At 41.4% G+C, this 27,953-nt stretch overlaps 1 protein-coding gene and 1 long non-coding RNA gene across 6 annotated transcripts in view; one reads left to right on the top strand and one right to left on the bottom strand.

Annotated features, from left to right (window-relative positions):
• Positions 1 to 1,653: 1,653 nt before the first annotated feature.
• Positions 1,654 to 14,000, bottom strand: LOC308582716. The gene is made up of 3 exons (XR_014005794.1): positions 13,653 to 14,000; positions 9,375 to 9,511; positions 1,654 to 2,243 (listed from the first exon to the last, which is right to left on the bottom strand). It is a non-coding gene; the product is annotated as an uncharacterized lncRNA (long non-coding RNA).
• Positions 14,001 to 14,176: 176 nt separating this feature from the next.
• SYT14 (synaptotagmin 14) overlaps positions 14,177 to 27,953 on the top strand; it is an 84,553-nt gene continuing 70,776 nt past the window's right edge. For 3 of the 5 annotated variants that reach the window (XM_081186006.1, XM_081186003.1, XM_081186004.1), the window contains exons 1-2: positions 14,213 to 14,305; positions 19,541 to 19,588. Coding sequence is in view for 2 of the 5 variants with exons in the window: in XM_081186007.1 (XP_081042133.1) it covers positions 14,293 to 14,305; positions 19,541 to 19,588 (61 nt within the window). In the remaining 3 variants the exon portion in view is untranslated. Of the gene's footprint in view, positions 14,306 to 19,540; positions 19,589 to 27,953 lie in introns of all 5 variants that reach the window. The other 2 variants (XM_081186007.1, XM_081186005.1) reach the window with 1 other exon arrangement.

Raw genomic sequence — 27,953 nt, 5'->3', positions numbered from 1 at the left:
GAAATTAAATTCTTAAACTAACAAAAATGCAGAAGGAAAATACATTATTGTGATTGCGCATGATAAGATTTCTCTGTAGGGCATGTTGACTGGCTGGCATGCCATTTTACCTGGGCCATTTCTTAGATTTATAATCGTAAGTAAAGGAGACAGATGGTGACTGTCAAGCCAGAGCAGCCATGCAGAAGGATATCAGGGCTGGAAATATTCCAGCTGGAGATGGCAGCAAAAAAAAAAAAAAAAAGCGAGAAAATGAAAATATGCCTTATACTCGAACAGACTAAACAGAACCATGGGAGATATTGTCAGCAAATCTCAAAACTGGTATTATTTTCATCACTGATTGTCATGAAGCAAATAGAATTCCTGTTTCTTGGTCCTTCAGTTTTTCATGAAATGTAACACTGTTCGTTCATGAAGAGCCTGGGCTAATGACTGTGAGTGCACTTGGGACTTTGTTGTACAGAAAAGGTGAGTAAGGGGTGATATGGTAGATGTTTACAGAACTCTACCAACAAAGGTCCGTATAGTTAAAGCTATGGTTTTCCCAGTAGTGATGTATGGAAGTGAGAACTGGACCATAAAGAAGGCTGGTCACTGAAGAATTGATGCTTTTGAATTATGGTGATGGAGGAGACTCTTGAGAGTCCCATGGACTGCAAGAAGATCAGACCTCTCCATTCTGAAGGAAATCAGCCCTGAGTGCTCACTGGAAGGGCAGATCCTGAAGCTGAGACTTTCCAGGGCTGAGAGTTTCCAGGGCTTTATATATTAGAAATAAGTAGCCAATCGGCAGCCAGCGCAGTTCCCTCAACACAGGTGAAATATGTGCACACCCGGGTAGTGCACTCAGCAACCTGGTTGCAGTGTTCTGCACCACCAATAATTTCTAGATCAATCTCAAGGAACCACCATGATAGTGCATTATTGTTGTCCATTTGTGAGATTATGGACACATGAATCACAGTTGCCAAGATATACAGTACTTGTCATTTTCCATTGGAAAGAGCAGTAGCTTTTAGGGGGAAAATGAGCAAAAAGAGACTTGTATTTTCCAACTTTGGGGCTGAAATGTTTGGGAACATTTCCGAGTTATAATTTTGGTAAGTGGGCTCAAGTTTCAGAGAAAAGGATTCAAGAAAGCAGATTGGGCAATTTTCGAACTGAGTTGGATAGGAAAAGAGTGGGCAGTTAAGTGGTGGAAAGAGTAAGATCTGTTTAGTATATACGTAAGTACTAAAGTACAATGGCTCGATTATTTCAGATGTGTATGAATCTTTAAAGACGTGGAAAATTCATGCAGAATGATTGAAAGCTGAAACTATGAGGAATATTAAAACAGAACCATTTTAGAATTAATTATTTTAAACCACAGTTGGAAAAATTGCAAATACATAAAGTTGTCTGGTACTTTAAAAGATCAGATACCCAACAGAATATTTTAAAGATACGTAACAGAATTGAATATGGATTGTGGGGCATCTGCTAGAGATTTAGCATCAGGTGAATAATCTTGAAGGAGAGAAACCATGGTTACCAGAGGCGAGGCAAGCTTCTTTAAGTCTGAAGTGTGGATTGGAAATGCACAAAAAGATTTATTTTTTGTACAGGGAAAAAACTTTGGAATGTGTGGCATAAGCCTTGGATTGTCCAGCTTTTTGCACATTGAGAAACCATAGTTTCTAGTTGTGGACCAGCAGCTAGACCTAGTAAACTGACAACAAGGTGAAGGAAAGGTAACCACAGACAGCAAACAGTAAGAAAATGTTGGAATGTCCTATCATCTACAGTTAGGTTAGTAAATTTTATTACATTTTTGGCTCTTGCTTTCCCATGAACAAAGAAGGAAAGATGCAGCACTGAAAGGACAGTGATGTTTATATAAAATAAGATAAAGTTAGCCTACATGAAAAGGAGTGAATTTCTCCATGTAAATGGAAGAGGGTTTGGTCATAGTTCTATAGGTTGCACTTCCAATCACTTGCTTTATTAATCAATATTGATTGTAGCACACACAGAAACACACATATCGGTATATACACACAAAATGTATTAGTTGTCTTCTTCGTCCCTGAGCTTCCCAGTTAATTTTGCCATTTCGGCATAGTCCATCAACTTGATTTGCCATTCTTCTTTGGTCAGGGTTGTTTCTTCCATCTCTGGGCTAGCAGCATCCAAGCGGCCATTGTAGCATACATGAACAGGTTTCTTTTGATCTTTTGGGATCTTGGTACCTATAATTCCTAATAAAAAAGCTTCTGGTTTTTAAGGAAAGGTTAATTTAAACTTTTCCCCACATTTCATTATATATCCTTTCCCTTTTTTATTACATTACAATTCCACCACTTACGATAAAAGGTACCCTTTTTTTCTTTGCATTTCCAGCATGTATTGGTACTTGTTCTATACATTTTTGCTAATTTTACTGGGGTTAAGTACCACCAATACGTCATTTTCATATATAGTTTTCTTTCAATGAAGAACATGCCATAAATTTCAGATCTGTTTTTCATAGCCTCTCCCAAGCCATCATTTGTATATTATGCCCCACATCTTTCGCCTATTGTATCATCCTACTCTGATTATTGATAATACCCTCACAAACCCACATTGCCATTCTTAGGTGACATTAGTTAGGAGATTCAGAGTAATCTCAACATGTGGAATTTGTATTATCTTTTGATGTAAGTTTATCCTTCTCTCTCTCTCTATTTTCTTTTTCTTTCTTTTCTTTCTTTATTGTTGAATATATATATATGTGTGTGTGTGTGTGTGTGTGTGTTTGTGTTTTAAATAACAGTTTAAGTTTTTGGTGTGTTGTTTTTTTAAAAAAACTTAAAAATAAATACCTGTTCCATTGACTGAAATGGGACTGTTTTCACTTACACCACTTATTTTGCAAATTTATCATTACATCCTTACTGGAGCTGTTCCCCAGCTTCACTCAGTTCTCTTGTACAGCACTGGCAAGTCACACTGCCATAAAGGGTTCCATCAGCGGTAGTCTACTGCTGGCACAACAGTACACACACAGCTGAAAAGAACAAAATCCTTGTCCGTTGGTTTTCTGGCAATTGTTCACAAAGCAAAAAACAAGCCATAGTGCTTTTTCTTTCTTACAGATTAGCAATAACTCCTTACCTGGGAATCAGCTCCATTTAGTACACTTGCTTCCAAGTATATTAAGGAATGTGTTGCTTGTCTCTCTAAGTCTTGCTATATGAATGAAAAACTAAAGCCTATAACAATTTCAGTTCTCCCAGTGCCAGCCCAATGGAACAAGCTACAACATTCATGGAACAAGGCTGCTAGCTATGATGGCTATGCTCTACCTCCACAATTGGAAACAGTAATGTTTCAAAATACCAGTTGTTGGGAATAATGGGAGGGAAGAGTGCTCTTGAGCACGTGCTCTGCTCCCTGGTTTCCCACAGGCATCTGGCTGGTCACTGTGAGAACAGGATACCGGACCCAGCAGGCTAGTCTTATGTTCTTACATTAACCGGGAAGAAACAGTAGGCTCAAGGGAGCACCAGGGTTTGCATGAATATTTCAAATCTAGGGTGGGGGAATATGCCAGGAAGGGAGGGCATAAAATGAAATATTCAGGAAGAAGGTATGGTTGGTTGGCTGGAACCCTGAAGAGCAGGAGCCCTGTGTTTCTTCGCAAGTCTCACTTGTTTTCTGTTTACTCCTGGTTTGCATTTTGTGTGTGTGTGTGTGTGTGTGTAATTATATAATTATATAATTATATAATTATATATATATAATCATATATATATAATGAGAAGGTCTGTTCTGTGTTCCCCCTACAAAAACATTAATCTATCTAATGACTTTGCTGGCATTCCATATGTCATGCAAAAAGAAAAAGGAGGAAGGAAAAGGACACAATGTTTAGGCGTTTATGCCCTAATGCCAGAAGTCTCAAAAGCCAAGATGTGGGATCTTGGAGTGCTTGGTACTCAAAGTGAACGTAGATATAATGGGAATATCAGAATCTGGGTGGGATGAATATAAATGGTGAGACATTTATTTATTGAACTGATACCCCACCCTTCCTCCCCAAGGAGTCTATGGTGAGCCTTGGATATCAAATACATTGAAAGGGAAGTGTGTGTGTTGATCTACATAGAAGGGAAGCAAAGATATTCCACTGGCTCTGCTGAGACACCAGCTGCCTTTTGCTCTCTTTCTGGGGCTGCGGGCTGCCCTTGCCACAGTCTGACTGATGCCCCTGTCACCTCCAAACCCTGCCAATTCTCCTCTTTATGACAGCAACATCACTGCCCCTCTTCTTCCACCCTGTTCCCTCTTACACATGGAGTACGAGCAGACAAATGGACAAACCATTCCCCAAAATATAGGGTAGATGAAAGATATGTGAAAATGGCATAATTTCTTCCATCCTCTTATAATACTAGAACCAGGATCATACACTACCCCAAACTGATTGTCAATAGATGGCAGTTCTTAATACTATACGTAATTCACTTACGGAATTTGCTACCACCAGATGAGGTGATGGTAAGCAGCTGAGATGGTTTTTTAAAAACATAAGAAAAAATCCAAAGGGATACTTCTAGCAGCATGTATTAATAATGGTGCCTAAATGGAAAAGACTCTCCTCCCTTCAAGAGAGGGGAGTGGTTGTGGCCGGGAGCCGGACTCCGCCTCAAGCAGGGGGTGTTTGCCCCCTGCCTCCCACCCACCTGGCTGGCGCCCACGCCCTTGGCCAGGCACCCAACCAGGTGCCTTCAAGGGGGCGTGTACTGCAGCCTAAATTGCTGCGGCGCCAGCCTCCAGCCCTCACTTTTTGTCATCCCGTCGCAAGTCACCCACCCTCCACTCCCTTAGAGCAGGGTTTCCAGTTTTCTTTTGGCCTTGCTATGGACCTTAGGTTGGTCACCCTGGTTGCCCGGGGGGCCTGGTAGGAATTTTTCCATTTGGCATTAGGCCTTTTGGTTTTTTTCACCTACCTGGTAGCAATCGTCACAACTTTCGTGGTATTGGTGGGTAGGTTAGGCATTGGAATAATGTGTTGTGGTGTCGAAGGGCTAGGTGTGGCCATCGCCTGCGCCTTCAATTTTTGGGTATTCCATTAAAGGAATCCGGCGGTCGTGTATTCTGTCCGATGCCTGCTTGGCGGGAGGCCATGGCACGACCCTCGGTGACATCAGGGGAGAGCTTATAGTTGGATTAGCATCAACAGGCTCCACCTACTGGTGAATAAACCCCCTTTGTTTTTTAGACTCACCCCTCTCCGAGTGGGGTGGAGTCAGCTGACGTAATCCAATGCCTAAGCCAATACCTTTTCATTTGCTGTAATCAATAAAGTTGTGGCCTTTTCTTGCCCATTAACCTTATATCACGTGTCCTTGTGTTTCATTCCACTGTGCGGGGTTCGGGTCCTCGAACCACAACCTCATGTTTTAAAACAGTGTATCTCTGAATAGTCGTCACAAACAGGCAAATGTCAGGAGAGGGTTTTCTCAGCAAGCTATCTCGCTGGGTGTTCCAGAGTCTTTGCCACTGTTGGAAATAGGGTGCTGGATTGGTGGACCTTGAAATAATTCAGCTCATTTGGTTTTTCTCCACACTTTTATAGATAAATGAGGTAGAATGACCAACAAAAGACTCACTGTCAATATTCTTACAAAGTTGTTGATATAACAGCTCCCAAAATATATTTAGTTTGATGAAATTATGATGTAGGCATTCTCATTATCCAAAGTACAGTCTAGATACTTAATGTGATTTCCAGTTACATCTTCAAATCAATTAAAAAGATGTGGTGATTTTACAAATAATAATGTTTGATATGATCATGTGAGACAGTGGTTTTAAACTAATTACTGCTAACTTTACCCTTAAGAACAGGATGCTTGAAATAAAACAAAGCAAGCACAAGAACGTCAATGAACAGAACTGTTTTCTGGAAAATTGTGTGGCTAAGGTGTTTCTTACCAAAATTTCTGCAGGTGTAATAATTACTTGATTGCTGTTTTGGCCACCACTGTTCGGGGGGGGGGGGGATGGAATGTGCTTGTTAATGGAAAAATGCCTCTAGAAAACATGCAAAGTTTCTGCATCTCTGTGATATGCTCAGTGGGACACTCACCCACAGTATTCCCACCATCCAAGGTTTTGATATTTTTCCTTTTCATGCCGAAATAGAGTTGAAATGAGATGGAAATGGAGCCCAATGGGAAGCCTTTACTTTTAAGCACCATTCACTCTCCTATAGAGCTACTACAATATCCTTCCTCCTACAACATCTGTACTGCGTTCAACAGTCGTGAGAATTTCTCAGTTTCAAGTGTACACAATGAACTTTTGGGAACTGTATATAAATACAACTTAAATATTGGGAGAGCTTTGGTTTCAGCTGTGCTCAATAATAAAACATAGGAAATGTTATTTAGTGAAAAGAATCATCTTATGGATTTTTTAAAGTATGAAGAAATATATTTTAAAAGGGCAAGCTCCCAAACATGAGCACTTTTGAAGTGACAGAAAACAGTACTCACTGAAAATAATCTATTCTCATTTGTGAACACAATTGTTAATGCCACTCTAGTTGCATCCTTGAAAATAACACAGAACAGAAAGGAACAGAAAGAGTGGAAATGATTTTTCCGTTTCTGGGCAACTATTGTAGTGTAGGAGTTCCTAATCAGGAATTCAGCAGATGAAATTGGTTTTTAAAACCTTTTTTATAAAAGGGCAAGCTCTCAAACATCAGGGGTTTCAAAGAGCTATGGAAATAAAACTTCTTTAAAGAAATCAATACACATTTGTTAATCCAATTCTGTCATAAATCTTAATGCCTAAATTATGCCCATGTACCATTAGACTGATGACTCCTCTGTGAGCTTTTGGAAGGGTAAATAATCACATCTTAAAAGCAAGTTTTGCCACAACAGTTAACAGCAAATTCATTTCACACCTGTTGACCTTTGATTAAATAATTCTCAGTGAAACTATCTTTATTTGTTTGTTTTTATATTATGTATTTATTAAATCTATATACTGCCCTTAATTACATGATCACAGGGCGGTTTACAACACAAAAACACAAAATGAAGACACAAGCATTTATTTATTTATTTATTAAATTTAATATTTCTTCTTCTGTTGAGACTGCTATTTAAAGATGGATCCAACTTAACTAAATGAGGAGTGCTTAACAATATTGGGGAGGCAGTTTTAGGTACAATGGGTACAGATTCAAGGCTCTGCCACATATATCTAATGGTACAAAAGAAATGAGACTAAAACATTTATTTTTAAAAAATTATGTATAAAGAATTGTGCACAAAGATAAGGATAATGGGATTAAGAAAGCCAATTCATTTAGCCCTACAAAGAAGGTGTTCTGAGAAATCCATAGGGGTGAGGGAGTTCAGACAGTTTATATTTCCCCCTCCTTTTCCTTCATGTATTTCTCACCCATTGGGTAAGGGAACACGGGGAAGTTGGCCTCAGCATGGATTTGAGGGTATGGGTGCTTTCTTACCCTCCTTCAACCCTGAGACCGTTGTTTAGCTGGTCTTTGGCTCAAGGGATGAAAATAGCAAAGCATACCCTGAATCCAAGGTGCTATAGATGTATTCAGGAATAAAGAGTAGTGCTTTAGCAAGTTCTGCTCATTTAACCCCATATCAATTATGGGGACTTTTGTAAGACTGAAGAGAGGCAAATAGGAGACACTATTTCTTTCTTTTGGAAAAAAAAACTTTATTGATTTTTAATTTCAGTTAACGTTCCTTATTCACTTCTGAAGCAAAGCAGAAGGCTGCAGTAATACTTATGGAAAACAGAAGGACAGATGTTGTGAGAGGCTTGTACCCTTTCCCTTTGCTTATTTAACTGCCACTGCAGCTGACGTCTATCGAAGTGTGTATACGACTGCTACTGTTCCCTTTTCGTTGATGGTATGGGGGTTCTCTCTTTTTGGCTTGCTTTAGATCTTTTCTCCAATATTAGGACAATACTCACAACACCACTCATATATTACAAGATATTCTGTTCATGGGGGTGGGGGACACAAAGTCTCTCTCAAGAGTACCACTCACCAGCCCTCTTTTTTTACTGCTTTCCCTTTTAAACTTACGTACAGTGGTGCCTCACAAGACGAAATTAATTCGTTCTGCGAGTTTTGTCGTCTTGCGAAGCACGGTGTCGGGAAAGTTTTGGAAAAGCTTCAAAAATACCAAAGTCTTTAAAAACCTCAAAAAAGGCTACCACACCGCGTTCTATGAGTTGCTCCTCGAAGTCAAGTCGCAACTGTATTGTGTTAAGAAAAAGGAAACAAACTTGCAAGACGTTTCCGTCTTGCGAAGCAAGCCCATAGGGAAAATCGTCTTGCGAAGCAGCTCAAAAAACAAAAAACCCTTTCGTCTTGCGAGTTTTTTGTCTTGTGAGGCATTCGTCTTGCGAGGTACCACTGTAACTGAATCCTATAGGTTCATCCACCCACTCATTTCATTTTTGCACTCAGCATTATGATACTGCACTGTTTTGTTATGGTGGATACAATAAATTCAATATGTGGACAAAGTTTCTCAGTTTATAAAATGGAAGCAGATGAATGAAGTGTGTGTTCAGTGTAACTGAATTCTGAGCTGAGTTTCAGTGAGGATCATTTTGGAATAGTAATGAATAGCCATGATGTGCTGATTTTGAACTTGCTAAAACAACTTTTGAATCTTAAATGGTATCCAGATTTTTATTGAACAAGCTAGTACGTCCAGTTGTTTAAAAGAGGATTCTTGAATAAAAAAATCAATGTATCAAAATATTGTTTCAGTTTACCTTTATAGGAGTAGGAACAATCAATAATAACTCCTCTCTTTATGTGATTTATGTTAAGAAATTATCCTAGCCCCTTCTCCATCAAAATCAGATGGTATTTTCAGCTCATTGAAATGATGTAATTTCCAATGATATTTTTAATATCCCAGTGCCCGGTCCCCTTGGACAGTGATTTTGACACGAAGGTGTCCTCTCCAAATGCAGGTCAACAGGGCTCTGACTTAGGGATCACACATGACAGTCTGAGGGACAGCACACGCCACACAGAAGAGGATTTGATATCAGACTGTGCCTTTGAGGCCAGGGGTTCAAATTACTAAAGTTAAGTATAACCTTAAGCAGTCCCACAACCACAGTAAGTGCCCAGTGGCCTTCACTCCCATATAAATTCAGAGCAGAGAAGAGGGGGGAAACACACCTAGAGGCCACAAAGGGAGACAGTGCATAAGAACATAAGAAGAGCTTGCTTGATCAGACCAATGGCCAATATACAGATCTAAGCCAAGCACAGCAGGCACATGTCTCTAAAGTAGGGTTCTGACCTTTAGCATTCTTACCAGCTTTCTCCAGAGGCAGGCGTAGCCTGAAGGTACATTAGGAATTGGTAGATCTCAGAGTGATTTGCAGTACATCAGAAAGGGTCTCGAAGTACCAATTGTTTAGCAAAAGGCTCTCACTCTCCAAAATAAGACTGCTGAAATAAAGAAAGCTAGTGGGTATGAGTCAGGAGTGAACATGAGAGAACTGAGCTCAAACCCGGGGCTGAAAGCAAATTATTGGGCTACACATGTGCTCAGAAGCAGCCTGTTCCTAACTTCTGTGTATATCTACATCCTGAGCCATGATTTTGCACCTGGCTCTGGTTGGTGGTCTTTAGGATCTAGTAAAAAAACCCAACAAAATGGATCCTGCAGGCCTGACATCTGCCTCAGTAGCCTTTGCTCTCAGCTAAATTCAGATTGTCTAAGCAACCTGTCTTGGTTGCTAAATTTGCTGGGAGCTCTCCCAGGTCCTGAAAGACTCAACCTCAACCTGCTGTTTGAATTCTGACTTCTGGGATCTTACATCTGTTGCTTTCTACCAGGTCTCTGGAGTGAGATGATTCATGCTCCAGCAGGAGCTGCTCCACAGGCTCTCAGTCTAGCTAATCCAAGCCAGGACTATGTCTAGCATCTATATTTCTGACCAGTTCTTACTTTTCTAACTGAATATATCAAGTTCATGTTTATTGCTTTGTAAGGTAAAGGTAAAGGACCCCTGGACAGTTAAATCCAGTCAAAGGCTGGGGTGCGGTGCTTATCACGCTTCATATGATTTTAAATGTTGGAAGAGAGATTTGAACACAAATCACTAAAATGCAGAGAATGTGTGTTGGGACCACTTTCACTTTCAAATGTTTGGTGTACATAGGAGTAAAAGAGCAGAAAGAATAAAGAAATGACAAAATGAAAGGGAGCAGCAAAAGTGAAGGGATGGTAAGGAAATCTAATAAGAGACTTGAAGAAGAATGTTGCTGGAGGGCATTTGATGCAAAACAAGCTATGAGTAAGAAGCCACAAAGCATGGCGGGGGGGGTATCAGTCAACATCCTGAGCTTTAATAAGTGAATACAGTGGTACCTCGGGTTAAGTACTTAATTCGTTCCAGAGGTCCATACTTAACCTGAAACTGTTCTTAACCTGAAGCACCACTTTAGCTAATGGGGCCTCCTGCTGCTGCCGCGCCGCTGGAGCACAATTTCTGTTCTCATCCTGAAGCAAAGTTCTTAACCTGAAGCAATATTTCTGGGTTAATGGAGTCTGTAACCTGAGGCGTATGTAACCTGAGGTACCACTGTACTTGAGTTTTAGCTCAGCACCTTCATTCCTATTTATTCTTATAATGGTGCTATGGCTCCTTCTGATAGCCCTGCTACTGTCATGGTAATGCCATTACATATTCATCCTAAAACTTTTGCTCTTTTGGGCTTTCTACAGGTGAAAGACAACGTAAATGAAGTGTAGACAATGCAGTTCAAGTTCTGTGGAGCTCTCTTGTTATAGAAGCTTCCATTGCTTGCTTTTTGGAGTCAAGCTAAAACATTTTTAATATCCTGATGAAGTAAAATGTTATTTGACCTTGACATAATAAATTGTGAATTTCATTTTATTATGCATTGTCTTCAATCTTTTTATGTGTATTAATTGTTGTACGCCTCACTGTTCTTTTATAATGGGCTATAAATGTTTAGTACAAATATATATATGCTAATGAAAACTGGTCCAAAAATGAGTTTTCAGAAGACAGAGCAAAAGACAGAGAAAACTAGACATATTCAAAATAAGGGAAAAAACAGATTAAAGAGAATCTGGATTTTTAAAAAGGTAACAATGAAAAGGAGCTGATAGGAAGCATTAACTACAGCCAGCCATAGTACTGGCACACTGAGTACCTGCTTCATCTGAATATCTCTGCCAACTTACACTCTTCTTGACCTGAAGCCACCCCTTTAATTCTAACACTGGAACACTTTCGTGACTAAGCAGCCTGCTAATTGGAATTAAGTGGCACAGGAAAATGGGCACAGGGATAACATTTTCAGTCTCCAATTTGTCTTACAAGTCATAGAAATGTTAACTTATCTACCTCTAGGGTGGCTCATTATTATTATTATTTATTTATTTGTTAGTTGTCTAATACTGACAGTCTCTATGAGCCATAGAACAAATCTAAAACATGCAAAACACACGAATAGCATGATAACATTAAAAAGAACACCAGCCTCTAAAAAGAAAAATAAGTATTCTCAACAATTCTTATATATATGATTGAAATCCCCTCCGTCAATTTTGTTTTAAATAAATTCATTTTAAACCCTCCGGGTATCAGTCATACATTCTGATGACAAGGTGGGCAAAAAATAGGTTCAGCAGCAACCAAATGTTGGCAGAAGATAGCTTGTTGCTAGTTTCTGGTAGACCCCTAGCACCTCTGGTTGTTGGGATTCTTCCAAATAACGGTGGAGTAAATTTGGCAGTCCCCCCCCCTTAATATAAGTACTGCCTACTTGTATCATATAACATAGATTAACTTTGCCTTAATTGTAAACAGCACTAAAACACCCACTCTTGCTTTGTGTAAATAAAGGCTTATATTCCATCTTTCCACTATTTAGGTATTCCGTTCTGCATTGAATTTAATAAAATAAGGTTGTCAATCCCAGGAAATGCACCTATACTTGTAAAGTGCCATGCAGATTAATGACACTAATAAAAGACCACAGAGGACAAACACCAACCCACCATCTTTGTATAGCCTCTGGCACATTTCTCTCATGTTATAGAAGCTTACATTGAATTAAGATGGGATTTAAATTGGTCATCAATTTTTCATTTTACACAGCAAGGATTCTGGAATGAAGCAGCAATGGCTCTGCCCTAAATAAAGACTGGCTTGTAACCCAGATCTTAAATGGGATTAAAGTTAGTTGTAACAAATTTACATCATGACTGACTTTAGTCCTATTGAATTTCTTGGGCTGCAACCCTAACCCTACTTATCTGGGAGTTAGTGCCATTGAGTTCCATAGGACTTACTTCTGAATAAGCCATGGTGTAAGTCTATACAGTCATACCTTGGGTTACAGATGCTTCAGGTTGCGTTTTTTCAGGTTATGGACCGCCAAAACCTGGACGTACCAGAACGGGTTACTTCCGGGTTTCGGCGGTCACGCATGCGCAGAAACGAATAATCACGCTTTGCGCATAAGTGCCAAATTGCAATCCGCGTGTGCGCAGACGTGGGTTGCGAACGTGCATCCCGCACAGATCGCGTTCGCAACCCGAGCGCCCACTGCATTTGAATGCATATATGTATTTGAATGTACAATTTCTGCACCCCTGTAAATGTTCCTGTAGCTCAGGATAATATTTCATACACTTGAAGACTTATTTATTTATTGCATTTATATCCTGCCCTTTTCTCCAGGCAGCTCACGTACATGGTTCTCCCGAATCTTCACGTAATCCCCACAACAACCCTGTGAGGTAGGTGAGGCTGGAAGGCAGTGGTTGGCCCAACGTCACCCAGTGAGCTTCAAAGCTGAGTAGTGATATGAAGTCCAGTAGCTCCCAGGTCCTAGTGTGACACTCTAACCACTACACCACCAAAACCTATGGTGTAAGAAATCTGTTAAGTCTTCATGCAGAGGCAAATTTAGGGGGCTGTGACTGGTTTGGTTGCACTGGGTGCAGAGCCTTGTGGGCTATGATTTACAATGGAGTATGAGAGGTGGAGGGGCACTGAATTTTGGCGTTGCATAGGGTGCCACTGAAATCTAACACAACAAGACCCGCCACTGCTTTGCGGTTGCCACAAGTGCCCTTGCTCCGCTCAGGGTCAGCCCAAGACATTTTGGCACCTGAGGCAGACCTCGAAATGGCTCTCTTCTCCCTGCCCAGGAAGAGTGACAGTAGCAGACTTCGGGCTCTCAAATTTCAGCAGCACCCTGTGTGGCACTAAAATTTGGCACCCACCCACCTCTGGCGCTCTGTTCTACCTCATTGTTGCAGCACCCTCTCTGGCACCCAGTATAGCCAAACCGGTTGTGCTACCCGGTGGAGCCCATGGGTGCAGCCAGGATTTTTGATGGGGGGTGGGGCTTTTTGTTGGGGGTCAGAACCTCAGATTTGTATTGATTGGGGGGCAGTTCCCCCCTGCCCCCCCCCGCTACGCACATGCTCTGGAGTACGGCAATATCTACATCAGTAACAAGGCAGCGTGGTGGTGGGGAAAGATAGATCGACATGGGGATCTGCTGCTCGGGTGGATCCCGCTACCTGAGGCAGTTGCCTCACCTTGCCGGTCCTGGCTCCGCTTGCGACGCTGAACTAATGCAGCAACCCCCTCAGGAAGCTGGATGCGCACGACTCTCCTTAGACTGCCTCAAGCGCGTCTCTTTTCACATAAGGCCTTTTTATCCGGCGACGCCCGCGGCGGGTGAGGCAACACCCAAACACCCCACCTCCTCCTTCACACCCACGCCCGGCCTCCGAGAGGCTGAACAGTGACGCTTGGCTCGCGTTGGGAGGCTGCAGCAGCGGCAGTCGGTGGCGTCGGCGGCCTTACCGCGCGGTTTGACTGACAGCGGGAGAATGTGGGACGACCGTTGGTCCGCGAGATGGTGTCAACTGCCGCGCCGCGCGCCGGCAGAAACCAAAGAAGAAGAAAAAGCCACCGCCGCACTTTCGAATCTGGGCGCGCGGAGCAGGGAGGGAGGCGGAGTTGGAGGGGGGGGAGGAGTCACGCGCAGGTCCACAGCCCTGGCACGCTCCGCTCTGTTTAACAGCCCCCCCTCCCTCCTCCTCCTGCCGCTGCCTCCTCCTTCCCCCACCCTCGGGCGCTTCTCTTCCCCATCGCCGCTGTTCCTTCCCGTCTCTACCCGACAGCGTGTGCCTCCTACGTGCGTTCCACTTGGTACGGCCCACCTGGAAGATCATGGCGATTGATGGTAAGTAGGCCAATAACGGGCTCCTCTCCTCTCGAATAACCCCCCCTCCTTCCCCCTACCTGGGCAGCGGGCGCGGGGAGCGAGGGGGAGGGGCGAGCAGCGGCGCTGTGGTGCCGGTGGGTGGTGGTCGGGGGGGGGTGCGCGCGGGCTGCCTGCCCCTGAGGAGAGGCGGCGGAATAAACAAACGCATAAATTAAAAGAATGAGAATTAAAAACAAAACCCAAACCAGGGTGGCGGGCGCGCGGGAATGATGATGAGTGGTCTTTCCCCCAAAGTGAGCGGCGGGGGCGCTCGGGGCGGCTTTCCCCCCGCTCTGTGGTGCCAGGCGCTGCCTCAGCTCGACCCCCGGCAGCGGCGGCCGTTTGCTCCCCGTGGAGTCGAGGCTTTTTTTGTGGGCGCCGAAGACGAGAGGCAGCCGCCTCCGCAAACACACGCCGATATAATGGTGGGGGTCCTGTATCGTTTGTTTACATGGTGTAGGTGGCTGACTCTTCGCTGACATGTAAAAATTAAGTCCCCCTCAGGAATAGTAGTTGCCACACCGTTATTGACCCGTTTTACTTAGAGGTTGTGTCTGTCTTAGCCCCCCCCCCCGCCCTGTGCCACAGGCAGCAGCAGCTCCTGGAAGGCGAAAAGGTGCCTCAAGAAGAAGTGGGGCGGAAGAAACCCGCTTTCTTTTTCTCACTTCGCCAAACGCCTTCTGGCAAGCCTTTAATAAGTGCCTGAGAGAAATAAAACCAGCCTCGCAAAGGCTGCCGTCACGCAGCTGGGTTTCGGGGGGGGGCTGCAAACAATCAGGGTTCAACGTCCTCCCCCCCTTTTCCGCCGCCTGACCCATCTCCTAGAGATGCTGCCCTCAGCCCTGGATACAGCTGGTTGCGTGGAGTGTTTCCAAGTCTGTTGCTCTTTCGGCATCATTTGAATAAGAGGAGGGGGTAAATATATATATATATATATATATATATATATATATATATATATATATATATATATATATATTCAAATGATGCCGAAAGAGCAACAGACTTGGGTAGACTTTCAGGCGGACTTTTTAATCAGCTGCTTCACAACTAAAAGTCTGCAAACAAAAGAGAGAGAGAGAGGAGCTTCTCTTTCCCCACTTCCCAAGGAAGGCAGTCATTGGTCTTTCTGAACTCCATTCTTTTCAAATAGACCTTTTAAATTTTGTAGAGTGTGGGAGTATTCAGTGCATTTGGTTGACACTGCAGGAAGTTGGGGGGGGGGAGAATTCATTGCCGCTGATGAGCAGGAAAATGTTCTTATTAATATCATGTTCGATTCTTAGAGAGAGGTACGGATTTAACACTGCTAATGTCCGTTTACTTGTACTCTTTACATAAAACTAAAGTTTGTCTGAAAATCTTGTCTTCTTTTCCAGTTTTCCTTGCTTCTATTCTTTGAGAATAGTTGGTTTCATGCATTTGACATGCACATTTATCTAGTTTGTGTATTGGCAGTCTGATCCAATGCATGCTTCCTTGAAAATAAGACACAGTTGCTTCAGCAAGTTTTGTTGTTGTTGTTTAGTCGTTTAGTTGTGTCCGACTCTTTGTGACCCCATGGACCAGAGCACGCCAGGCATTCCTATCTTCCACTGCCTCCCGCAGTTTGGTCAAACTCATGCTGGTAGCTTCAAGAACACTGTCATTATGCATAGGATCTTAGTCTGAATAGGTCCTTTCCCATGTAAGGTATTTAAGACAATTATGGCAGTAAAATAATCCATATGTCATCATTTATGGGAAGATTTGTTCCCTTTAAGCATTGCAAGTGGGAATAGAAGGTGTGATTATGTTCTTGGAAGTGCACATTGGGAAACAATATTTCACAGTTACTCAGTTGAATAACATACTAAGGTGGAATCTACACAAATATAAAAAAGCTGTGAAAATGCTGTTTTAAAAAATGTTTTGAAAAATACATTGAATTTTGCATAGCTCAGTGTCGTCATCTAGAATTACATTTGTATATTGTACCTTACACTTCGTTTAAAACATTTTATTTGCAGCTGTATGGACAGAGTAATTTTCTACCTAGCCAACTAGCTTGTGTCTGTTTTATAGTCTTGACAAGTGTGTAACAACACATGACATTAATAGAGTAGTGCAATCTTTGTTGATCATTTCCAACTATGCTGTCTGGTGTTTTGGCCTGTCTTAGAAGACAGTTATTTGTCTTGATCAAATTAATTAGTAGTCATTGCCATCTTTATTATCCTTGTTTGTTTATCTTGTATACATTGATTTTCTTTTTTTTAAGAAAAAATGAGGGAGATTATCATGCAAATATCTGAATATGTCTTATATCTGAAACTATTTTAATTATTTTTCCAGTTCACCACATTTAATAACAAGAGAACACATATATTATCTGTTAAATTTATATCCTGCATCTTCTTCCAGAGGTGCCTAACACTTAATATTGTTGGGTGTTTTGTTGTTGCTTTTTATTGATATACATCTTGCCTTCATAAAAGCGCACTTTTCAGAGCCAGTTACTAAAGATAGGATATTTGTTAAAACTCCTAAATGGAAAATGCATTCTTAAAGTGTTGAGAAGATCCTGTAATGGTAGTGAATGGTTCTAGATGTTAATTTTGTTACATAGAATACAAGAGAAATATCAGTGACGGGCCCTTCTGAGTCCCTGAGCCCAACCATTCTATGCCTGAACTGAGACTTAAGAGTTCCTCTTGGCACTTTTTCTCCTGTTTTCATGGTACAGTAGCCTCTGCAGGTGGAGCAGTGGTTATTACTATGGTCCATCAATTCAAAACATGGGTTGCGATTCTGCTTTACAAAACATGGTTCATCATTTCGGACATCATGTCAAACTATAGTTAAGCTTTTTAAAGCATTGTTTGCTAGATGATGCTGGGAGACATTCCTAACACATGGGATGGTAACTCCTTCATTGTGGAATAGGCAGGGTCCTTTAAGTCTGCTGCCTCTCCCTTGTAGGGAGGAGCCATCCAGCCCTCCAGACCAGAGCTTTGATTAGGTTGGGTCTGACCTAAGCTCTGAAGAGTTCTGTCAGAAATACTTTCGAGTTGCTATGGGTGTTTGGGGGTTTGTCTTTCCTTTCACCTTCTGTTGCTTCTAAATCTTTTTCTCTGGTCTTCTGTCTCCATGTTGCTTTCTGTTTTATTGTCAGTGTTTGCATTTTGTTGGTTTTTTGTTTTTGTTTTTCTTGTTTTTCACTTCATCCCCCCCCCCCCACTCTATCTTTGGAGGATGAGTTACACATAGTTTTCATTGAGGGATATGTTTTGTTAGCCCTGAGGTTGCTGTTATCTGCCAAGCAATCCCTGTGATGTGAGTGCCTTCAGGCACAGAGCTTTTGCAGGTCTTGCTTCCAAAGTTATCAGAAAGGCATTTTGTTTGTGGCTCTTGTGCTATCTCCCTTACAATCCAAAAGGATGCAGTTGGTCCAGTGAGAGCAAGTCCCACACCCTCTATAATCCAGCACAATTGCCTGGGTCAATACTGCTTTTAGCAGCATAATATTGCTGCTTAACCTTGGTGTGGTTTTGTAATTATGCTTGTCATAATCCAGAGCATTAAAAAAGAGGTCCATGGTGCAAATTTGATTGAATAGTAGTGGAAATAGTGAGGTAAATATAACTACCCCAGTCTCTGAAATTCAGAAATTCAGAAGTATATGATGTAGGTTTGTTCACCATACATGGATGAAGGGATTTACTTTACATACAGTGAAATAAACTTTCTTACACAATTTCTTGAAATATTGTTGACTCTCTGGCTGCTAAAGACTTAATGAATAAACCTGACTGGTGAGACTGAGGATCACATTTTGTAGTAATTATATAGTATAATATTGTTGCATGTCACCCCAGTCTCCAAGCTGTGCAATATTCCAGGGGTTCTGGGTACTTTCCCAGGGTTTATGTTTCCTTTTGGAAATGAGGCACAGTGGAGACTGTGGTGTCTTTATGATATATGGTTCATTTACACGTACAATGGTACCTTGGTTTGCATATGTTTGGGATTACAAACACGTCAAACCTGTAAGTGTGTGTCCCAGTTTGCAACCTTTTTTTTTTGGATTACAACCCATTTTTTTTTGGATTATGAACAAATTTTGGAGGCCCCATTGGCGAAAGCACGCCTTGGATTACAACCTGTTTTGGTTTACAAACAGACCTCTGGAACAGATTTTGGTTGTAAACCAAGGTACCACTGTATATACAACCCGAGCCTACAATGTAGGGGTTCCCAGCATTAATACCCCAAAAGGATCTTGTTTCTCCCATAGCCGCAGCCTTAGATTCAAATAGAAATCAAACACTGCTCTCAAATGTATCTCTGCCTCTCCTCTCCAGCTTGCTGCTTTATTTCTAGATCATATTGCCCTCTCAACTCTCTTCCAAACTCTGGCTTGTCTCTTGAGTGAGGAGCCCCCACCCATTAGCCATCTCATACCAAGCTCCTTAATCACCTCATCAGACAGCTAACTTGGCTTGGTTAACTTTTAACATTTGGTGGATCCAGGGATTAGAAGGTTCTGGCACATATCTCAACACCACAAACTCCTAGCAATATAGTCTTGCATAGTATAGTATTACAGGTATCCACAAATCTCCTTGCCAGGGACGAGTACACACAGCAGCCCACAGGCTCGTTTTCCATTGCAATTTTTAAGCAGGTAAGAAATAGCAGGAGTCCCTTCCCATCAGCATAAGAAAGACTGCTGCTGTTTCTTATCTTACCCATATGCTGCCCAAATGTGAGATGACCCTGCATCTCAAGAAATGGGAAGTGACTTGTGACAGGCACTAGTAAGGGCTGGCTAGTAAGCCAAGCCAACATTTTTGGACACTTAAGTATTGTAAATGTACAGATGGCTTTTGATTGGGTTACTTGCTCTGGGGAACAACTCATTTTCATTAGCTTGAAATTTCATTCTGTCCAGTAAAGTACTCTGTATAACTGCAAAGCTTACATACTTAAGTACCAAGGTACAGTAAATTGCTCCAATATGAGTTATAATTATAATTTAGATATTTTGAATCTACTGTTATCTATTGAGGATAGAATAAGAAACTAATAACCATTTGATACTGTAAGTAAGTTTGAAGGTCTTTCAAATAATTAAAAATACCATTGGATGATTATTAAGCCTGCCTAAGATAAGTTTATGAATACTGAAATATATTGTATCGTTTCCCCACTTAATTCTCTTTCTATGAACAGGTGGTGAAAGACCCTGTGGCGTACATGAACTAATTTGCATTAGAAAAGGTAAGCAACTTCTTTGAATACTTTTAATTATGTAAACATTTTTAAAAATAGTGGAACAGCCTAGAAGAGTTAAGGAAAGAGCAATCCAGACCCTTATGTTCAGCTCTCCTCAGCTCAGCTGGTTTCCCACTGGCTGCTGAATGTCCCCACCAGTGGGGGCAGCACACAGCCCTGGAATGGGGCATTCCAAGGTTGTGAAGAGGCTGATGCTGAGCTGGCCCAAGATCTGCTGCCTCACAGCTGTTGTATGTCAGCATTGGACCTAGCTGTTGTGCTAGCTGGTAGGTGGCATAGCAATCAGGTCTGAATTGGGCCCAATTGTCCTGTCTCTTACTCTGCTGTTACTGTCATGAGTGTTAGGACTATGGATGCAGTGGTTGTTCCTTTACTCTGCAATCAGATTTCCAGGAAGTTGCTTCAAATTCAATCTAGTTGTGCTTAAGAATCATTTCTATATTTTTGCATGTAGTAAAGCCTATTTCAGGCCAATTATTCTCCTGCTGTCTTCATGTGAGAAATGCTTGCTACAAAGCAATTTGTATAGCCACTGTAGTGTAGTGGACAGAATCTTAGATTTGGCCTGGGAAGACCTTGGTTCAAATCTCCTTCAGCATGAAGTGCTGCTGGCAAAAATTTGGGTGAAAGATGACTGGTGGGCCATTTCAAAAGAATTGAAAGGCAAGACCTGGTCCAGAGATGGACAGTTTGTCACACCTCCCTTTAAGGAAGGACGTAATACAAATGTGATAGAATAATAAAATAACTGAATTCCGAATTGTAGGGTCATCTAGTCCAACCCCCTGCAATGCAGGAATCTCAATGAATGAATGAAACCTTAATTAAGCTCTTTTAAGCATGCCAAAGCACTAAAGTTGTCCAGTGGAAATTATTTTATTCTTTTCTTCTTCTTCTTGCATGGCAAACTCCCATTCAGTATCACAATCTGCATTTGAAATTTTCAGTTTCCAAAGAGGCTTGCAATGCAGCATGGAAAGTTGCTTTTCCAGAAACACAAGTCAAAAGTTTATTTTAATGCATAGCCATAGTTGTATGGTTCTTTGGATCCAGGCTATAGGCTATATGTGTCAAATCTTAATTGTACTGAAAATTATTTATTTTACTTATATAATTCATTTATAGACCGCTTACTGTCAATAGATCTCAAAGCGGTTTACATTTAAAAAGTCCAAGTACATACGTATTCAGTAAGCCCATTCTCCTTTCAAGTTTAAATTAAAGTACTTGGAAAATATAACCTATTCAAAATACATGATTGATTTTGGTGTAATACATTTTACAGCTAACAATTTGAATATAAGTCTGGCATATCAGTAAGAGCAGCATAGTAACATCCCATAAATGCCTGAATAAATACAGGTTAATCTCAGGACGAAAGTGCTATGTCAGAGTAGTATCAGACAAACATGGAATCATCACAAAACTTTGCAAAGAGGAATTTATTAGGAGTGAACCCTTCCTTATACACCTTGGCTGCTAATTAATTTACACCATGATACTATTTGTGGGCCACAAGGATTCGGATGGCATCTTATGCCTATCTCAGGTTCAGGCCTTTTAGTTTTGTGTTTTTCTTAGCAACAGAAGTGTGCTTATAGGGGCTGTTTTGCAAAATGTTTTGTAGAGATAACCCAATGCTCCACTGCACTGGGAACATTGTTCCTTTTGTTGGTCTGTCACCACCTCTGACACTTGAACGGGTTAAAGCTAATCTGCAAAGAGGCCTAAATTCCATAAACCTGTGGGATATAGAGAGAGTTTTGAAACTATTCCAGACACTCCTGCCCCTGTTTAAAGAATTAAGACTGAATGGATGTGAGGAAACATATTTTTATCATTGCTGTAAGTTGCCTTGAGCATTGAGAATAGGAAGTAAAATGGTTAAATAAATATTTTAAGCATTAGCAAAATAACTTTGTCATCACTAGTTTGTTTTTTGGAAGGTATGAAACTAGATATGTTTTTCCCCCTTTAGTCTGTTATTATCATAATGCTTGTGTTTTGAAAGCCATTTACTAGCTCTTTAATAAATCAAGATTATATAACCCAATGAAACTAGATAGGTACTTGGCTATGGTAGATTGAATTTCCATTAGTAACAATCAACTGATATATTGTCTGGTGATTTCCAGCTTTAAAATGTTGCATAGTGTAGCTTTGTCCACTCATTTCCATATGGCATATTGTTTATTAGACAACTCTTAAAGAAGTAATAATAATAATAATAATAATAATAATAATAATAATAATAATAATAATATTTCTATCCTGCCTATCTGACTGAGTTGCCCCAACCACTGTTGTGTTTTTATTCCAACACAGAATAAAAACACAACAGAACCAATTTTGTTATGTATTAATAGCAAAAATGCCATATCCTCCAAAGTATCTTAACAAATGAAAGTAGGGTCACACTTCTAACCTTTCATGTCTGTCATGTCCCTGTTTAAATGCCCTTAAAGCAAGCAAGCAAGCAAGCAAGCAAGCAAGCAAGCAAGCAAGCAAGCAAACAAACAAACCCCAAAACACAGTTGTAACCTTATGGCATAAACTGGGAATTGCTCTACCCACTTGAACATTTTGGTTACCCACTTTTTAATCTCTCCCTGCCCGCCCCTAGTTCTACATAACTTTTTGAGATGGCATGCCCAAAACAATACAGTGGTACCTTGGTTCTCAAACTTAATCCTTTCCAGAAGTCCGTTCCAAAACCAAAATGTTCCAAAACCAAGGCGCGCTTTCCCATAGAAAGTAATGCAGAACGGATTCACCTGTTCCAGACTTTTAAAAACAACCCCTGAAACAGCAATTTAACATGAATTTTACTATCTAATGAGACTATTGGTCCATAAAATGAAAGCAATAATCAATGTAAGGTAAAGGTAAAGGGACCCCTGACCATTAGGTACAGTCAAGGACGACTCTGGGGTTGTGGTGCTCATTTCACTTTATTGGCTGAGGGAGCTGCCGTACAGCTTCCGGGTCATGTGGCCAGCATGACTAAGCCGCTTCTGGCAAACCAGAGCAGCACACTGTATCAATGTACTGTACTATAAAATAAATAAGACAGCATTGTAGATGATAAAAATTAAAATTATTTTTTTCTCTTTACCTGCACTGATGATAGTCATTGTTTGGATGGGGGACTTTTATCCATTTCCACAGTCACACAATCAACCAGTAAGTAGCTGAATTGGGTTTCACACAGTCACAAAAACAATTTAACTGAATACCCCTAAAAATAAAAAACGCAAAATAAATAGCAAAAACAAAAGCTCCAAACTTAATCTGCTTCGGAAGTCCGTTTGACTTCCAAAATGCTTCTGATTGGTGCAGACGCCTCGGAAACAATAGCCAACAGCTGCATTGGACGTTTTGCTTCTGAAAAAACGTTAGAAAACTGGAACACTTACTTCTGGGTTTTCGGCATTTGGGAACCAAGACATTTGAGAACCAAGGTACCACTGTACACAGTACTGTACCTCAAAGCATGGACACACCATATATTTGTATTTTAATTATGTGATGCTGGAAGTTTTATTTTTGATTCCTTCCCTAATAATAGCTATCATGCGATTTACTTTTTTCACAGCTGCAACATCCTGGTCAATTACAGATAGGTAGCCGTGTTGGTCTGCCATAGTCAAAATAAAAAAAAATCCTTCCTGTAGCACCTTAAAGACCAACTAAGTTAGTTCTTGGTATAAGCTTTCGTGTGCATGCACACTTCTTCAGATACACTTCAGATGTACTTCAGATGTACTTCAGATATACTTCAGATGTGTATCTGAAGAAGTGTGCATGCATACGAAAGCTTATACCAAGAACTAACTTAGTTGGTCTTTAAGGTGCTACAGGAAGGAATTTTTTTTATTTTGATCCTGGTCAATTGTTTTCATTGAGCTATCCACCACAACCTCGAGTTATTTGTTGGTCAGTCAGTGCCAGCTCAGACTCCAAAGTTGCCTTGTAAAGTTAGGATTTTTTTTACCATGAAATGTATCACTTTGCTGTTACTTTCACTGAACCACACTTTATGTTATTTATTTAACAAGTCCCCCCCCCCCGTTTAAACAACAAAAACCTCTTTTGTTTTTAAGTTTTACATAAAGCAGTACAAAAATTCATTAAAACACCAATAAAAACAGTAGGCAAAGTAAAATGTATCAAAATATAAGTAAAAGTCTGTAGTTTTACAACAAATAGATGTAATAAAATTATATGTCTAGTAGGTTTACCTAAGCAAATAAGTTTTTAGCAGTTACCAGAAACTACAGTGAGGTTTTCATCATTAGATGGCACTTGTCAATGTGCCAGCTTTGCAGATTGAACCATTTGAGTGGGTAAGATAATTTCGCCTTTTTATTGCCTATTCAGCCAGTTAGGAGAGCTCTTTATGGAGGTTTTTTTTTGCTTTTTTACCATTCTGAATAACTTGGTGTCATCAGCAAACTACCATCTTATTGCTCATGCCTAGCTCCAGATAATTAATGAATAATTTAAAAAGTTCTTGTTCCAATACAGTTCCTTACCTCCCTCATTGTGAAAACCATCCATTTGTGCTCTGACCTCTTATCCACTAGCTTCTAAGTTTACTTTGGTGAAGGAATTAGTCAAACACTTTTTGAAAGCAGAAGGATAAAATGTGCTTGTTGTCACTGTCAAGGAACTCTGAACAGAATAGTGAGGCAGACTTATTTCTGCAGAAAGCACATGAGGTTTTTCCAGCAAAACTTGTTCATCTCAGCACTTGGTAATTTTATCTTTAACAATATTTTAAGTGTATTTAGAATATACTTTAAGCTAACAAGTGTGTAATTTTTTGGCGCCCCCACATCCTTTTAAAAAAGTTATTATACTGGGCACTTTCCAGTTCTCAAGTATGGAGACTGATTTTATTTCAAGATCAGCAATTTCACATTTGTGTTTTTAAAGAACTCGTGGGTGGGATACCATTAGAATCTGCTAATTTTTAAGTTGTCAAGGCTTTGAAAACTAGCAATACAATTTTAAATTACCTTCCAATCTAAAGGTACTAAATGTAAGGAATGTAGGACAGATACGATCTGATCACAGTTGCTTAGAGCAGTAAGTAACTATGCTATTCTATTATGAACAATTTAGTTCATAAAGCAGCATTACAGGAGGCCCATATAGGAGGAAATAGCAGAAACTGAGCTTTGTGACCACCAGAGACCATTGGGGCAAAACCACCACAGGACAAATAAAATCACAATTAGCACATCAATCTCAAACTCAGTATTCAAAATTTGAAGATGATGACGACCCACTTCCTTGATCTGAACTTGTCAATGCAAAAGAAATTGAGGACATTAATATTGTGCCCTTCAGATCCTCATATTGCACCCTTCATACATTCCCCACCAGTCTCCCCAGCAGGCCAGCACCCTTCATACATTCCCCACCAGTCTTCCCAGCAGAGAAAAATGTACTATGATGCAAAGGGGTAAGAGATATGTTATGTTTACCTATGGCACTCTTAAGTGTCTGCTACTGAATCACTTGGGTGTAGAACAGCACATAGAGGAACACATTTAATAATAATAATAATAATAATAATAATAATAATAATAATAATAATAATAATAATTTATTTATACCCCGCCCATCTGGCTGGGCCTCCCCAGCCACTCTGGGCGGCTTCCATGGAAACCAAAAATACAGTAAAATATCACACGTTAAAAACTTCCCTGAACAGGGCTGCCTTAAGATGTCTTCTGAATGTCAGGTAGTTGTTTATCACTTTGACATCTGCTGGAAGGGTGTTCCACAGGGCGGGCGCCACTACCGAGAAGACCCTCTGCCTGGTTCCCTGTAGCTTTGCTTCTCGCAATGAGGGAACCGCCAGAAGGCCCTCGGCGCTGGACCTCAGCGTCCGGGCAGAATGATGGGGGTGGAGACGCTCCTTCAGGTATACTGGACCGAGGCCGTTTAGGGCTTTAAAGGTCAGCACCAACACTTTGAATTGTGCTCGGAAACGTACTGGGAGCCAATGTAGGTCTTTCAAGACCGGTGTTATGTGGTCTCGGCGGCCGCCCCCAGTCACCAGTCTAGCTGCCGCATTCTGGATTAATTGTAGTTTCCGAGTCACCTTCAAAGGTAGCTCCACGTAGAGTGCATTGCAGTAGTCCAAGCGGGAGATAACCAGAGCATGCACCACTCTGGCGAGACAGTCCGCAGGCAGATAGGGTCTCAGCCTACGTACCAGATGGAGCTGGTAAACAGCTGCCCTGGACACAGATTTGACCTGTGCCTCCATGGACAGCTGTGAGTCCAAAATTACTCCCAGGCTGCGCACCTGGTCCTTCAGGGGCACAGCTACCCCATTCAGGACCAGGGAATCCTCCACACCTGCCCGCCTCCTGTCCCCCCAAAACAGTACTTCTGTCTTGTCAGGATTCAAGCTCAATCTGTTAGCCGCCATCCATCCTCCAACCGCCTCCAGACACTCACGCAGGACCTTCACCGCCTTCACTGGTTCTGATTTAAAAGAGAGGTAGAACTGGGTATCATCCGCATACTGATGAACACCCAGCCCAAACCTCCTGATGATCTCTCCCAGCGGCTGCATATAAATGTTGAAAAGCATGGGGGAGAGGACAGAACCCTGAGGCACCCCACAAGTGAGAGCCCAGGGGTCTGAACACTCATCCCCCACCACCACTTTCTGAACACGGCCCAGGAGGAAGGAGCGGAACCACTGTATAACAGTGCCCCCAGCTCCCAGCCCCTCTAGATGGTCCAGAAGGATGCTATGGTCGATGGTATCAAACGCCGCTGAGAGATCCAGCAGAACTAGGAAACAGCTCTCACCTTTGTCCCTAGCCCGCCGGAGATCATCAACCAGTGCGACCAAGGCAGTTTCAGTCCCATGATGAGGCCTGAATCCTGACTGGAAGGGATCCAAATGGTCCGCTTCTTCCAGGTGTGCCTGGAGTTGTTCGGCAACCGCTCGCTCAATCACCTTGCCCAGGAATGGAAGATTTGAGACTGGGCGATAGTTGGCCATCGTGGCCGCATCTAAAGATGGTTTTTTAAGAAGCGGTTTAATAACCGCCTCTTTCAGCGGGTCTGGGAAGGCTCCCTCACGGAGGGAAGCATTCACCACCCCACGAAGCCCATCGCCCAGTCCTTCCCGGCTAGCTTTTATAAGCCAGGATGGGCAAGGATCCAGGAGACAGGTGGTTGGTTTCACATTTCACATTTAAATCTCTTTGGAACAACACGTAATTGTTCTTCATTAGTGATTCAATCTCATCTTGTGGATATAAATTTTGTAGGTATATTTTATTCAAGTTGGCTCATCTTGAAGAGGCAGTTCATGTTCAGTCATTTCTGATGAGATGCAGCTGTAAGGTCCAGTGTAATCATAATGGCTAGCTGTCCTTGATCTAAACTCTTCAGCAGATCAGCCATGCCCATAGAAAGTTTGAGGTTACAGAATTAAAAAAATTGGGGATAGTAGGTCAGTGCACCTGGAATACGGCTTGGAGGCACCTATTAAGGGGCTAAAAAGGTCAGATTTGTGTACTAGTTATTGCCATGACTATGTGCTAGTTAGGGCTGGAATAACTGCTGTTCCTTCTGAGGTGGTGATTCAGAAGTGGGAGAAAATTTGGTAAGGCTCATGCAGTGACCGCTCCCCATGTGTTTCCTCCTTGTACGTGCGGAAGAGCTAAATATACATGCCACCTCTGGCAAATTATTGTGGGTCCACTTGGGTCTTAGACCAACTTACCTGGGAGTAAGTCCCACTGAACTCGATGACATCATAACTGAAGTAACATATATGAGTGCATAATGCCCTTCCTTCCAATAAGACCACTAGTTCAGGGTCTAAAATTACCTAGCTGCACCACTGGCACAGTTCCTTCCTGAAATAGACCATTCCTTAAATTGGGGCTTATGACCTCTCTGTGTTCCCTTCCTCTCCCCCTTTTCCAAGCCTAAAAAGCCCTACTTTATAGTTTGTGTACATCAAATGAATTTTATATGGACTAGAGAAAATGATTATAACTACAATCCTATAACTCTCACCAGTAAGCAAATACCAAGGAAATCAATGGGTTTACTCAGAACTGAGTAGACATGTAGAGAATTGTGCTGCGTGAAGGCAGTCTTGATTGTGGTGCACACTTAGCTGAAGTAAGCCTCACTGAATACAATAAAACTTACTTTGAGGTAAAAATGCATAAGATTGTGCTGTAAATTCAGACTTCCGCTTGTTTTGTGTTTATTTAACAGTAACCTTGTTAATTTTTTAAAAATAATATGAACTCCTAATTTATTTTCATTGAATTATATTTTTAGTTTTTATCCCATCACC

This window comes from Podarcis bocagei (assembly GCF_964188305.1).
Source record: "Podarcis bocagei genome assembly, chromosome: 3".
NCBI classification, from domain to species: domain Eukaryota; kingdom Metazoa; phylum Chordata; class Lepidosauria; order Squamata; family Lacertidae; genus Podarcis; species Podarcis bocagei.
The sequence above is the reverse complement of the archived record's forward strand: the minus strand, read 5'-3'. Positions and strand labels throughout refer to the sequence as shown.